Genomic DNA, 14400 nt, shown 5'->3' with positions numbered 1-14400 from the left:
CACTGACTGCATTACTTGCCCACTGCCCCCTCCTCGACAGGCATCTACTCCGTGCAGCAGTGGGGCCAGCAGCAGAGCCGCAGCACAACAGGAGTCACATTGAACATTAAGCATTGAGAGAGTTAGGAGAGCTGACTCACAGGATGATGACAGAGGTTTTTTTGTCAAAGTGAAAGGCAAAAGTGCCTTTTTTGCAGTATGTCGGATTTAAACTCAGTCATATCAGAGAACCTGATAACGTTAATGAGGAAAAGGAGTTGAGTTGAGTTATTACCTCTCTCAGAAGCCGAGGTTGTGCAGCCGGTGTGCTCCTTCTTGTTTAATACTTCCACTGACTCAACAAATACTGAAAATTCCTGCTATTTTGCTCTGTAGATGCATTTTTGATGAATGACACAGGTGCTTACTGAACACTTTGCATGTCCCAGAGGCTGGCAGTTTCAGACCCCTGATTTAGAGATTCACACGTGTCTCTGTTATGTAGATACAAGGAAAACAGATACCCAGAGAACACAGAGAGACTGGTGATCCTTAACAATTCAGGCCTGGAGGCTGAGGTCCAGTTCCAGTTCCAGCAGGATACCCAGGCCACCACATATCTGCTGGACCCCCCTGCCATGACTCTCAAACCTGGCCAGAAACAGGTACCATAGCACTGTCTATTTCTTCTGCTCTTACCTCTCATTCAGATCACTTTTAATAGAAACATCTGTTGAAGTAACACAGATTACTGTGACAGCATTGGTACATGTAAATATTCCTCTGTCCTGCCAGGAGTTGACTGTGTGGGCTTACCCAACAAAACATGGACAAATTAGGGAGAGTGTTGTTTGCAGTATCAAGGACAATCCAGAGCATGTCATCATCGACCTCTCCTGTTGGGGTGTTCGACCAGAGCTGAAGCTGGACAGCAGGCATCTGCACTTCGACAGGATTTTGCTGCACAGGTATCAAAATATAGAATTCCAAATCAGGGATCACAAATTATTTTTCCACAGTAGCTAAGAAAGTGATTTTCACCAAGCACATTGAGCCCGCACCAAAGAAAGAGGCAGCATGATAAAGTCAAAATATACAACATATCACAGCGATAACAGCAACTGTTCCCTCTCCCTCTGTCCTTTTCTCTGCTCAACCTACCCTTCTACTGTACCATCTCTCTCTCTAGGCAGGACAGCCGCCGTGTCATGCTGCATAATGAGACAGCTTTGCCAGTGTCCTGGAGACTGCAGGGTGTAGACGAGTTGGGTGATGGGTTCACTGTGCCACAGGATCATGGTATCATCTCACCTAAGTCCTCTTTAGCCCTGGACGTGCACTTCAGGGCCAGGAGGCCACTCCACATTAAGAAGATCTTACGCCTGGAGGTAGAATAAAACTCTAGAAGTACACATGCTTAAATGAGTATGAAGTACAATATGAAGTATATGTAAGCTCAATTTGAAAGTGCTGTTTCAGTGTTTATGTAGGCAAGCAGTCAAAAGTACCTTTGAAAGTCTTGGAGGATTAAAATGTGGAATAGTCAGATGGAAGGTGTCTGTAAGATGATTTATGTCAAACTGGGTATCTCACATATCTGTTTGCATTTACAGGAAGTGCAGCATGTGTTGTGTGTTTTGTTTTAGGTTTCTGATGTGGAGAAGATTCTGGGCATCACACACACGGAAAGCATTCATCTCACTGCTGAAGCATATGATATAGCTCTGGACATCATACCAGGTACAAACTGGTTGAGCTTTCAAATATTTTCTTCTCTAATTCTATCAAGGTGCACGCAATTCTGATTTAGATTTAACCCAGGACCTTCTGGTTGTGAGGTGATAATGATAAATTCAAAATGACTAAACTGCAGCTCTGATGTCATAATAATTAAAGATAATATACCCTCTTTTCTGTGGCAGATGGCTGTCTGGACTTTGGAACCATCAAAGTCTTTGAAGAGACAAAACTGTCTCTCAGGATGAAAAACAAAGAAAAATATGAAATAGCATACAGGTGAGTATGAACTGCTTTTTTTTTATTTAAAGGGGCTCTATGTATTAATTTGTCACAATTTATGTATATTAATATTATTTTATTGTCCATATGTGAGCGGATTGTTACAGCGGATACAGTGGATTGTTTGTCAAAAATGAGACCTTCCGTGTCTCTCTCGATTGCTTATACAAGCCTGTGGTCGATTTGTTTTTTAACGTTACTCCTGTGGATTTCTTTGTGAAGGACTCAGGTCAGATTTTCCGCGACAGTCTAAAGATTTTGACTTTATGCATGTTCTCGAGAGCCTCATTTCAGTGCCTCCTTCCACTCCAATAACAAAGAGCAAGAGTTGGCCAACATAAACGACCAGCTACCAGCACAACACACAAGTTCCACAGAGCCCCTTTAACACTGTACTATAGTATTAGATAGTATCAGTCTGAGATCCACATTGATGTGAGTAAACTCGATCTCACCATGGTACTTGTAGAATTGTTAATTTGCATTCTTTTCTCTCCACAAGGTTTACATTTCAGGAGACCGAGCCATCCCAGCCAAACTTCGACTCCATTTTCAAGGTGTCCCCCAAGAGTGGTAGTCTATTTCCCCATGAGAAGCCCACAGCAGTGCACATCCTCTGCAGGCCAAATATGGAAGTCTTAATCAGAGAGAAACCGATTCTGTCATGCCAGGTTTGAGCCTTATACTGGTATTAAGGATCACAGAGCTGCACAGAGATTTTCTTCCTTTGTATTCAGAGTTTTAGTACTAAACCATAATTTGATTGGATTTTACTTTTACTTCATGATGAGGTATGCCCTCAGCAGTGCCTTTCTCTGGCTAAAGGAAAGCAGTTTTAGTTTGCACTTCCAAATTATCACTAACAGTGTTACAGCCCAACTTAATATCCTAGTTTAACAGAATTATACAAACATGATCTTTCATGGTGTCCGAGTAGTCTAAGATGCATCCCATACAATCACATCCCTGGGTTGACTCAAGCTGTGGTGCTTTGTTGCATGTCATACCCCTCTCTCTCCCGTGTTTTGCCATCTGAATGTCAACTGTAAACAAGAAAGTACAAAAAAAACATTTTCTATGCTTTTAAAATTAAAAAAACAAAGCAAAAAACAACCACAAAACATTGTGTTAATGTTAAAAGTGGAAACAAGATGCTCCCAAAACATTTCATTGAACTTTCAAGGCTTTTATCTGGTTCAATTTGTTTGTCCATATAGAATACAAGGCTGAAGCTGAGTCATGGAAGTACAACTTGCTTTTGCGAGTCACTCGAATGGAGTTCAAATTTGTACATTTATTTTAAAAGAAAAAAACTGAATCATAGCTGATGATTTACTGAATGCTGCAGAATGCACTCAAATTAAGATTTGGGCTATCTCTTCTACAGATCATTGAACCCCAGACTGGACATGGAGAAGAAATCATAACCAGCTTACCCATCAACGTTTCAGTCAAGTCTGTGTTCTCCAGGTTAAGGCTTGATTTATACTGCCTCTGTTATATAATATATAGATTTAGATTGTGTTGCAAATGTTATTAGAAATGTGACACTTACCAAACCCACCACAACCTGCAAGCTTCATTATTTTGTTGATAGGAGGTAGTTCTGGGAATCATAAATTGTGACTTGCTGTGTGGATCTTCTTTAGATACAAGATCACACCTGCATGTGACATCAACTTTGGTCCACTGATTTTGGGCTGCAAGAAAACCCAGAGCTTCACTATTGAGAACAGTGGAGTCTTTGAGACCTGTTTCAGCATCTGCCGCATGATCATGGACCCTGTTCCACCAGGGAGGCCAGGGTGAGAAAACAGAACACACACACAAACTTGGACACATAGACACAAAGGCTCACATTTTCCATTACAAGTAAGTTGGAATAGAACAGTTATTATTTGTAGAAATGTGTTTTAAAACTGACAAACCAGATTTAAAAGTAAAAGAAGTAGCAGCACAGCAAAGCTATACCTGAGAAAAGAAGTTTCATTCACGAAGCATCGTTGTTTTGCGAATCTCTGCAAATTATTATACTCATTACTGGAGGTAATTTGCTGCTTGTGATGAAGACACGTGATATGAAAGTGAAACAAATTAAAAACAAAAACAATATAGACTAAAACTGCCAGTGTATGTCACTTAAGTATATGTAATTCTGATTTAGATCTGAGCAAGAATGGAGCTGCAAGAGGGACAAGTAGCTTATACCTTAATGAAAAGAAAGGGGTAGTAAAAACGAATGTGACTTGTGTGGGCTGTCAATAGGTTTGATTTCATTTTAAACATAAGAAAACATCTGGTCCTCTTTTAAATTGCTCATTACATAAAGTATTTTTATTTGTCAAATGACAATTTGCATAAATTACAGTTAAGTCTTAGAAATGTATTAGGTTTTGCATGTAGCAATTATATGTCAAGATGATTTAAAAATGTTGTTACTGAAATGTAACAATATGTGGCCTGAAAAAATGTATCCCAATATTTAATATTATGTATCCCAATATTTATCTGATCATTCAGGACTCCTGAATGCCAGACAGCGCAATTTATTGTCTACCTGATACTTTAAACAGTCTGACAGTCCATGTCAGTTTTCTTGGAGATGTTTGAATACAAATTGTTTGTTTGTCACTGTGTGCTCTTAGGGGTCCCGGTAAAAGGATGCCAGCAGAGAGCCATTCAGGGAGGCCTGCTTGTGCCAGTAGCAAAATGAGGCCTGAGTCCTTAAAGAAAGACATGAAAATTTTTCAGGTGAGAGACTGCTTGTGGAGATCACAGCAATGACAATTCCTTATGATTTTTGCAGTTTTTGTTTCATTTGGGTTGTTTGCTCCATCCTTGTCTTTCTAAGAGATGAGGAGAAACTGCAAACCACCTCTCACAGGAGAGGTGAAAAAGCAAAACATGCTTGTTAGCTCATTGTGGTTAATACAATACATGCATAGCATAGCAAGAGATATTTTGCCAATGATTAAGAGGCAGCTTAAAGGGTTGGTTGACCCAAATGACATGAAATTGTTACGTTCCTCTAGTCCTATCTAGCATACACATGCATTTTGAAATTAGTCAAACTAATGTAACTTTACTATGATTAATTGCAAAACAATGATGTGAATTCCCTGACATGAGAAGTCAAAGTGTCTGCTGTGGTGTAAATAGTATAAGACAGGAAATAAAAAAGAATTTCATGGTGATACTCAAGAACTACAAGAATTTGTAAGAATTGAAAAATATAAGGAAGCCTATCTTGGTCCTAAGTCGCATGTCTTTTGTTTGCAGGAACTCAATTTTCATTTCTACAACAAAACCTAAAGAAAGAACATGAAAAGAAACATGACATCCATAATTCATCTGAATCAAGTTTTATTTGTTACTAGTTTCCCCAGTACTGTCATCTGTACCGCTCTAATACTCCCATGTTTTCTCATGTTTTTTCAGAATTGCCTCACCATGGGAGTGTTCTCAGTGTCTCCCTGCACAGGGAGCCTTCAGCCAGGGTCACCGCAGGTGGTGACAGTGAACTGTGCAGCTGAACAGCTGGGCAACTGGAACCAGGGGCTGCTCATTGACATCAGCGACCGTGACCCCTCAGACCAGCCTGACGGTATTCCATACAGACTGCTTGCTGAAGTCTGCAAGCCAGGTGAGAGCTGGATAATCTTACTCTGTCTTGCCCGATTAATAAACCAGACCAAAGTTGTGGCTCAGTTCCATACATCGTCCATACATGTCATACATGTGCGTGGATTACCCTGAGATCACTAAGATGGGCACAACCTATTGCCATTCAGAAAACAGTGCTTACTGCTGTCTCTATTTCAGTGCCATATAAGAATGTGTTCAAACCCATATTATCAAGGTCAGGACTGCCAAAAGTGGGGTCAACGGGCCAAAGCTGTTCCTAGTAGAACTAAATAAATAAACAAATTATTTTTTGTGAGGTAAAAATGCTCTTTGAATTTGTATTATTAACTATTTTTCATAGTGGTGGGCAGAGTGATGCCTTGCACAGGAAGTATTTCGATTAAAGGATTCCATTTTCTTTTAGAGAGATCTTTCTTTTGCTTCTCCTTTGACTAATACTGTAACTGGTTCTTCTCTTTTATTGTGGTTTTCCAGGCATCGTGTTAGACATGGCTTCCATCTTTGAGGAACACCATCTGTGCCACAATAGCAGTCAACTCTCCTCCGAGCAGTTTTGCAATGCTGAAGGCATTTACGTCCAAGAGGAGAACAAGTTTGTTTTCAACAAAGTCCTGGTTGGGAGAACTGCTCAGGCTCGCTTCAAACTCACCAACAACAGCAAGGTGCCCTGTGTGCTCAGCCTGGTCATCAAACATGTCGGAGCTAAGGTAAGACATGTAGACAATGTGGGTAGATACATAGATTCATGTGTACAGGGCCATCACTGATTGTGGTAGAAGGTAGTTTGCAGGTCAAAAATGTCCCATATTTCCTTACAGGCGCCCCGTAATGTGGAGGTTTTTAAACTGTCTGTTTCAACACTGAGCATTCCCAGCCAGTCACACTCATTCGCTGTGGTCACCTTCACACCCCAGACAATGCAGCTCTACACTGCTGTGTTTGAGGCCACAATCACAATGGAAGGAGGCAGCAGGTATGAGTGCATGACTCGTTAGACTACATATTGTACCTGCTTGTTTGTCCATTTATCCGTTTCACTTATCTGAGGATCATAAGAGGATTAACCTTGCTGACCACTGTCCACCTACCCTATCCCTAACAGCTCCAGAATGACACCCACATTTAAGAACAAGGTGTTGGAGTTTGACCTAATGGGGGAGGGCAATCTACCCAGTGTGTGTCTGGTGCGCCCAGCTCTGAGGAACAGCAAAGGAAGCCCGATGCTGCAGTTGAGACGGGTATTGGTAGGGCGCAGATGTACCCTACCCCTGGTGCTGCTAAATGATGGAAATGTTTCAGCTCAGGTAAGAGGAGACATATTTCTTTATGCCCTTTTGATTTAGGTGTTTTAACAAACTTCTTTTAGCAACATTACATTTTAATCACTTCAATTACATGACCATAATAGTGTATAAGGTACATGTGGATATGGGGGGATTCTGTCATTAATGGGCTTTTGTGACTCTCTGTGTTGTGTAGGTCCAGATTGACATGCTGGATAAACATGGAGTATTCATCCTCAAAGCTGCTCCTGGCAACACTTGCAGCTCCATCTACTCTACACAGCTTGAGGGCACCACTGATCCAGGTACAGCCTTAACCAGTAACTTACATAATTAGTAGTTAGCAATTTGGGCAATGGAATTTACTGTTCAGATCCCAAGCAGTACTGCTATTATTACAGCTGCTGCTCAGTATGGTAAATTTTCATCATTCCATATTCAATCCCCCTTCAACTTGTAGACTCTGGCCCAGTCCCACTGTCCACATTAACTTCTAAGAACTGAACTCAGACTTTAACAGACTGATGTCAGCTGTGATTGGAACAATTTAGTGGAATTTCCAGTATTTACTGTATATTTGAACTATTCTTATGTGTACTGTAGTTTTGTCTTCATCCAGTACACTGTGGCAGACTATTCCTGGATTGGTTTAAAAGAATACTCCACCTAGTTTAAAAAGCCAGAGATAGCAGAGATATCATCATCTGTATTTCACAAATTCTTCTTCCTTGTCAAAACCTGGTGCCCACATTACCCAGCTGGGTCAAAGATTTGGGTTTGTTGAGACAATTTCAGCCAGCCTTAAGCCTTATAAAGTTGGCCTTAGATTTACGCCAGAACTGCAGAAAGCTGTACCAAACATCCACTAACAGAATAAATCATGGAACTTTGACCAGAACTGAAACGTGTTTCTGATTTCATTAAAAAGTTTTTGACTACAAGTCAATAATTCTTTGAGCTCAACAATAGCTGTTCCATATTTCTTGTTGGTTATTCCACAGATAATCAGTTGGTGCACAGAGCCACGGTGAGGCTGAATGTTAACGAGCAGGTGGAGTTTGAGGTCAGCTTCTCCTCTGACGAGCCCCTCAGTGTCAAGGCCCAGATGTCACTGCAGGTGGAGGACAACCAATACAGTAATACCATAATACAAGTGACTGGAGAAGCTTACCAGGAAATCGTCTCTCTTGACAACATCAGCAGATCATCGCAGGAAATAGAACAGGAAGATGATGAGGGAGGTAAGAGAAGAAATGAGGTAGGAATTGAGAGTAAGAAGTGTTAATTCGGCATATGAATTAGCCAGAGTAGCAGTCACTCCCTGATTGTGCACAGAGGCAGTTAAGTGTCATGATTTATTGTAAATGGTAGCTTGTTTCTTATCCCAGATCTTTCTCTCACACAGGTTATTATGAGGTGCTGAATTTTGGGGACTGTCATGTAGATTGTCCCTATCAAGAAAGTTTCACCATGACCAACCACAGCAGCAGCCAGGTGGTGAGGTTTGAGTGGCCTCCAGCTGGACCCCATGTCTGCTTTTCACCACAGGTAAAGCACTGAAGGGATGAATGCAGGTGTGGCCGCAGAACAGGGGCAGGTTTAGAAACATTTTAATGAAAGGTCCAGAGTCTGGCACAGAGTCAAAAACAGGATGTACATTCTTAAAAATGAATTAGAATGTCTTAAGGCTCAAAGTGAAAGTCCTGGTTTTTGGTAGTTACACTTAATAAATAGTGTAACTGAAATGATTATTACTTCCAAAAATGATATAATATATATAACTACTTTATTTATTAAGTGTGATAGATGAATGCCAAACAAACTTATTTAGTATTACCTACATTATGTATACTGTACCTTAAAAACACACAAGTAACATACCTGGACTAAATGAGACAAATGCAAGAAGACTCAGCCGCATTGATTATAGTTGTCTTTGGGGTAGTTTTGTGTTTCTTTATGGTTGTTTGTGTCTCTTTGTTGTCATTTTGTGGCACTTGGTAGTTGTTTTGTCTCTCCTTGTTGTTTTTTGCATGAATTTATGGTTGATTTTGTTTCTCTTTATGGATGTTTTGTGTTTCCTTGTGGCTGTATTTGTCTTCTTATGGTTGGTTGTGTCTCTTTGTTGTTTTTTTGTGGTACTTAGGGTTGTTTTGTATCCTTTTATGGTTGTTTTTGTTTCTCCTTATGGTTGTTTTGTGTCTCCTTATAGTTGTTTTGCGTTTCTTTGTGCTCAAAGAAAATAAACTGAAAATATTACACATTATCATATAAACAGTCTAAAACTATGCTCTCTCTTTCACTGTTTGCTTCAGTTTAAAGTTGGCAGTGTGATCAAAGAATCTACTTTTTCTTACAGGTGGGGCACCTTCATGCTGGTTGCTCTAAGGAAGTGACTGTCACCTTTTGTTCCAATCAGCCAGTGACTCTGACCAGCCAGCCGATGAGATGCAAGGTTTGTCAGGTGGAATTCCAGCAGCCACTTGAGCAGGTGGCTGACTGGGACGACCGACAGAGGACGGTGCAGTGGCTGAGTTCTCCCAAGGAGGATTCACCACGGCAGCGTGTGAAGGATAAGGTACACATGTTGACTGTGATGTGAAAGAAATGATGAAAAGGGAGTTGCCAGATGAAAATTAAAGTTGAGCAAACATGTATATCTTTACATGCAGGTGATAAAGACAGACCCTGAGCCCTGCTGCTCTGTGGTCGAGGGCTCCCAGTGGGAGTTGGAACTGCGTATCAGAGCAGTTTGTGACTATGTGAAGTTCAGTTGCAACACTGACACCATCCACTTCGAAGACACCATGCTTTACCAATCCAGGCTCCATGAGTAAGTGTGTATATCCAGTGTATGCTGTTACATTAAACCAGAATTAACTATACATTCAGCCAGTGATAATTTGTGATAAAAATGCTGATAATGAAAATGGGGTTATGGGCTCAACCTGGACCTCCACAGGATCCAATCACAAATATTTGTGACACTCTATCACAGTGGTCACAGCAATGAAATCCGGTTTAATGTTTATTGTGTGTTTTTCTGCGTGTGTGTGCAGAATGCAGATAGTAAATCAAGGCACTGTCAAACTAGAATTCTCCCTGCAAGTCCACATGGATCAAAGCAACAGCACTGTCAGCCACGGCCCAGGAGGTACATATATTGGCATTTGACTTTGAATATTAGTATTACCAGTTCTTGCTGTGCCTTTATGTATTGAGTTTGAATTTGATTTGATTAAAGTGCCTTTTTAAACTATGTGTACATGTGAACATGTATTGTCTATAACAGATGAGACCCCTACCTCTCGACCAGGCAGCAGGTCAGCAGGAATGTTACCTGAAGCCCGTCCTGCCAGCGCCCTGGCCAGCGTTATGTCTGTTCTGATGGGAACTCCTGAGCGTCTGCCCTTCAGCGTTGAGCCCAACAACGGGGCCATAGAGCCTGGTGCAATGCAGAATTTCAGTATTCGGTTTTCACCCTTGGAGGTTGGCCAGTTTCAGGGCAGGCTGTTCTGCAGGTACAATAAAATTGACATTTTAAAGAACAAAGACAAGCCAAGTTATATAACGTTGAAGAAGTGAGTATTCTATGACAGAGCTCCTTAACCTCAGCTAAATTAAAGATTTCAAAGGACTGTAAGGAAGTGAATGGATCTCTTCACACGAATAATGGCACACGTTCTTATTTTTACCGCCTGTGTGTATACTTTTTTTCAGTATTCCCAACTTGCAGGATGGGAATGCGGCTCCTTGTGTCTTGGTGTGTGGCCGCAGCCTGTTGCCCCACTGCCACTTTGACCTGGAGGACTCAGACTACATCAATGGGATCCGCTGCAACTCTGAATTCAGTGGCCTTCTGGACGCTAACACCAGGGTCATAGAGTTCAGTGCTGTTGGCTTATCTCTGCCATCAACAAGGTAACAGTAAGAGAGAGAGAGAGATCAGAGCTTTTTGTCTTTATCAGTGCAAGCTCTTAACCTTTGAATATGCATGTGTGCTCTTGGTTTACCCCATAGACGTTTTAGTGTGCTGAACCCAACCAGTAAAGTCTATTCATTCAAGTGGAGGTGTGAAGACACAGGTGGCAGCCCATTCTGCTGCCTCACCCCTTGTGGTACCATCCTGCCCGGGAAGAATGTGGAAGTAAGAATGGAAACACACACAGTGAAATCTCTATATTTGGTGGTGGTATCTTATTACATTTGTCTTCCAGAGTGTTTCAGCTAGTCCCATCCTTCTTCTTTTTATTGCACAACAGTCAGTCTCTTTTCTCATTTTGCATTTTGGGTCTCCATTTCATTTCTTTTTCACTTTCCCCATATCCCCATGTCCCACTTTATCACAACAAATCTAATCTTATCCCTTCCATTTAATCTCATACCATTTTGATTTGTGTTATCGGAATCTAATCAAATTGTAGCTGAACCCATCTGATCTAATCTGTTCCCCTCCACTCTTCCTTATCGTTTTTCCCTCACTCTTCCCCCCTTTTTTTTCTTTTAGACATTTCTTAATTTCCTCTCTTTTTCATGAAAATTGTTTGCCATTTGTAATCCTGTGGTTCGTCTGTGTGTGTGCAGGTGTGTTTTGAATATGTAGCTGAGCAGATGGATGCTGTGGAGTCATTCTGGAGCTTTGTGATTGAGACTCTGTCACTGTCTTTTCCCTTCCTGTGTGTGGGCACCACTCGAGAACCACTTGTCTATCTCGACCGACCTCACCTTGACTTTGGAGAACTGCTTGTTGGTATGAAACGCACATCGACCCACACGCACGCGCATGTGTATGTGCAGTGACACAGATCGCACATCTCTTTCAAGTTGCACCGCATATTTAACACTAAGCAATACTTCTTTAAGAAAGAAGGGTTAAGAAATGAAAGCGGTCATGGTTTACAAATAAAGATATTAACAATCTGAATATGATATCTGATTAATGACCCGATCCCTTGCTGCCTGTATAATCCTCCAACGACAATATTTGTTCCCCTGATGAAGCTGAAGTTTCCCCTTTTATTGTATCCATCAAAAAATTCACATTATAAATCTATTGTACATAGAAAAGTAAACACAACACTCCTGGAAATCCCAGCACATTAGTTCTTGCAACATCTAATACTCCTCCCAAGCATGCAGAGCAAAGTTACTGTGCCAGGCTCGTTCTGTGCCTCTGGCCAATTTTAACAGTGTGTGGTGCTGAAGTGAAGTCTAATAAATGTATCAGATTAGTAGCACAGATAAATTATATTATCCACTCCCATTAAATGGAACAAGTACCATGGGAGTTGAAACTAAGTTTTCCAATTTCATATTCAAAGTCTATGCGACCGTAACAGATTCCAACCGTTGAGGTAACTGTTAATCATGGGTGGATGACCTATTGTTTAAATCTCCAGTCTCATAGGGAACACATTCACTTATATGAACAATTTTTGACACAAGTTTTAACAAGCTGTTAAATCAAGCTGCTTTTACTCTGTTAGCCTTCACTTACTGTAATACTGGGAAAAACTACATCTGTACTCAATTAAAAATTCTTAATAAAACCTTCTAATTACCGACCTCTGCTTCATTGAAATGCTATAGTAAGCTGCATATCAGAGGGGTACAAACCAGTGACACTGCTTTTTTGTGTAAGTGTACCTTAAAGGGGAACATGGGATTCCATGCCCTATATCTAATGTATATGTTTTGGTGTGTAAATGATTTATACTTGCCAAAGTTTTGGAATTGGTCCAGTAGATCGTCTTAGCTGGCAGCCGTGACATGGCTGTAATGGCTTCATCATAATCCTTTGGGGCAAGGGCGACTACCAAAGTTACATCCACTGAAAGTGCTCTTCTTGCCACTGACAAGCTGACAGCGTCTGACAACATTTGAAAAATGAATCCTACAGAGATGTTAAATAATAAGATCCATTTTGTCTCGTTCAAGAAGTCTAGCTCTGAAATCTCACGAGGGGTTATTTCAGTTGTTGCCTCATCTAAACTTTGAAAGTAAATGCTTGCTGGCAGTTCCTCCAAGTCAAACAATGACAATGTTGTCAGACACTTACAATAACAACCTCAGCCTGTCAGTGGCAAAAAGAAGCATTTTCAGTGGATGTAACTTTCATAGTCACACTTACCCCAAAGGATCATGTTGCAGCCATTGCAGCTATGTTGCAGCTGCCAGCTGAGGCAATCTACTGGACCTATTCCAAAACTTTTGTAACCAAAACATGTAGATATAGGGCCCAAGTTTAAAAATACTGAAATTCCCCTTTAATCTCTGTCTTTTAAGGCATATTTGAATGTTTCAAGACACAAGGTTTTGTGGTTAAGGTTAGAGTTCAATCTATGTTAAGGGCAGCTGTGTAGCTACATTGGTTGAGGTTAGGTTTTAAGGATAGGTAGTGCTGTTGTCTGCCTTAATATAAATTTGTGTGTGTGTGTTCACCGGTACAGGTCGCAAAGTGGAACAGACAGTGAATGTGGTGAATGGAGAGCCAGAGCCCTTCAACTTCTCTGTCATGCAGTCATCTCTTCTCTGTGATGACCAGCAGTCCAGCCTAATTGTGCAGCCCATGAGTGGAACAGTTGCACCCAAAGACAGGTTAATGACACTATAACAAATCCATTATTTAGAAAACACTGTCACTGACTTGGTTGTGATGTGTAATGCATCTGGCACGAAGGTCATTGAACAGGCAAATAATACAGCTTTGTTAGGCAGTTGTTTCTTACCTCACTTAACTTTATTATAGCTCTATCATAGCATACTGGAAAAAGTCATAGAGAGCATTGTATTCGTCAACTGTGAACTGTTTGGTGCAGGTTGCCATTGTCAGTGTCCTTCACACCTTGCCGTGATGGCTGTGTGAGCTTCAAATTGGTGTTGAGGGTGAAGAGGAAGTCAGAGCCACTTGCACTCGCAGTGAAGGCCGATTGTTTTATCATGAGCACTTCTGTTCAAGTTGAGGAGCCAGGCGGAAGCCTCAGAGAGATCAACCCCAACCACCAAGACACTCTAGACTTTGGAAAGGTCAGCACACCTTCGCATCACAGACACAAATACTAATGATTACATGCCTTTAAATGTGAAGTTTGAACATGGCAGCCACCCTCCTGTACTCGTCTGTATATACACCTTTCGTAGGTGGAGATTTTAGAGCAATCCGCCTTTAATTTCCTGGTGTCCAATCTGGCAAGATTCAGTCTGGAAGTGAACTTTGACCTATCAGGACCCAGAGAGGTGCTGCAATTCTTGGAAGCAAAGCCACACAATGCTGCTATTGAAGCTGGGAAGCAGCTGCAGGCGTCACTCTTCTTTTGTCCCCGGAGCATTTGTAACCTTCAGGACGTCAAACTGAGCATCAAGGTGAGATAATGATCTGCTCTGTTCATGTTTTAAGTGTTTTTTTTTGTTTTTTTTTAAAGATCAGCAGGCTAGTTTGATCTCATCCTGCACTGACAAGAAAATAAGACTTTCC

General features: G+C 41.1%; 1 protein-coding gene across 3 annotated transcripts in view; it reads left to right on the top strand.

The window, feature by feature from the left end:
* The window catches only part of hydin (HYDIN axonemal central pair apparatus protein), a 77817-nt gene that overhangs the window by 55103 nt on the left and 8314 nt on the right, over positions 1 to 14400 (top strand). For all 3 annotated transcript variants that reach the window (XM_084363409.1, XM_084363408.1, XM_084363410.1), the window contains 26 exons: positions 485 to 644; positions 775 to 947; positions 1169 to 1367; positions 1626 to 1719; positions 1902 to 1995; positions 2501 to 2669; positions 3386 to 3468; positions 3648 to 3803; positions 4644 to 4749; positions 5437 to 5641; positions 6118 to 6350; positions 6462 to 6616; positions 6746 to 6947; positions 7123 to 7231; positions 7928 to 8167; positions 8332 to 8474; positions 9286 to 9504; positions 9599 to 9759; positions 9986 to 10080; positions 10219 to 10447; positions 10647 to 10847; positions 10947 to 11073; positions 11511 to 11676; positions 13376 to 13523; positions 13745 to 13952; positions 14067 to 14288. In XM_084363409.1, the coding sequence (XP_084219535.1) occupies positions 485 to 644; positions 775 to 947; positions 1169 to 1367; positions 1626 to 1719; positions 1902 to 1995; positions 2501 to 2669; positions 3386 to 3468; positions 3648 to 3803; positions 4644 to 4749; positions 5437 to 5641; positions 6118 to 6350; positions 6462 to 6616; positions 6746 to 6947; positions 7123 to 7231; positions 7928 to 8167; positions 8332 to 8474; positions 9286 to 9504; positions 9599 to 9759; positions 9986 to 10080; positions 10219 to 10447; positions 10647 to 10847; positions 10947 to 11073; positions 11511 to 11676; positions 13376 to 13523; positions 13745 to 13952; positions 14067 to 14288 (4297 nt within the window). The remainder of the gene's footprint in view (positions 1 to 484; positions 645 to 774; positions 948 to 1168; positions 1368 to 1625; positions 1720 to 1901; positions 1996 to 2500; positions 2670 to 3385; positions 3469 to 3647; positions 3804 to 4643; positions 4750 to 5436; positions 5642 to 6117; positions 6351 to 6461; positions 6617 to 6745; positions 6948 to 7122; positions 7232 to 7927; positions 8168 to 8331; positions 8475 to 9285; positions 9505 to 9598; positions 9760 to 9985; positions 10081 to 10218; positions 10448 to 10646; positions 10848 to 10946; positions 11074 to 11510; positions 11677 to 13375; positions 13524 to 13744; positions 13953 to 14066; positions 14289 to 14400) is intronic.

Source organism: Pagrus pagrus (assembly GCF_965226575.1).
Source record: "Pagrus pagrus genome assembly, chromosome: 10".
NCBI lineage: Eukaryota > Metazoa > Chordata > Actinopteri > Spariformes > Sparidae > Pagrus > Pagrus pagrus.
This window is presented reverse-complemented; position numbering and strand designations above follow the sequence as displayed.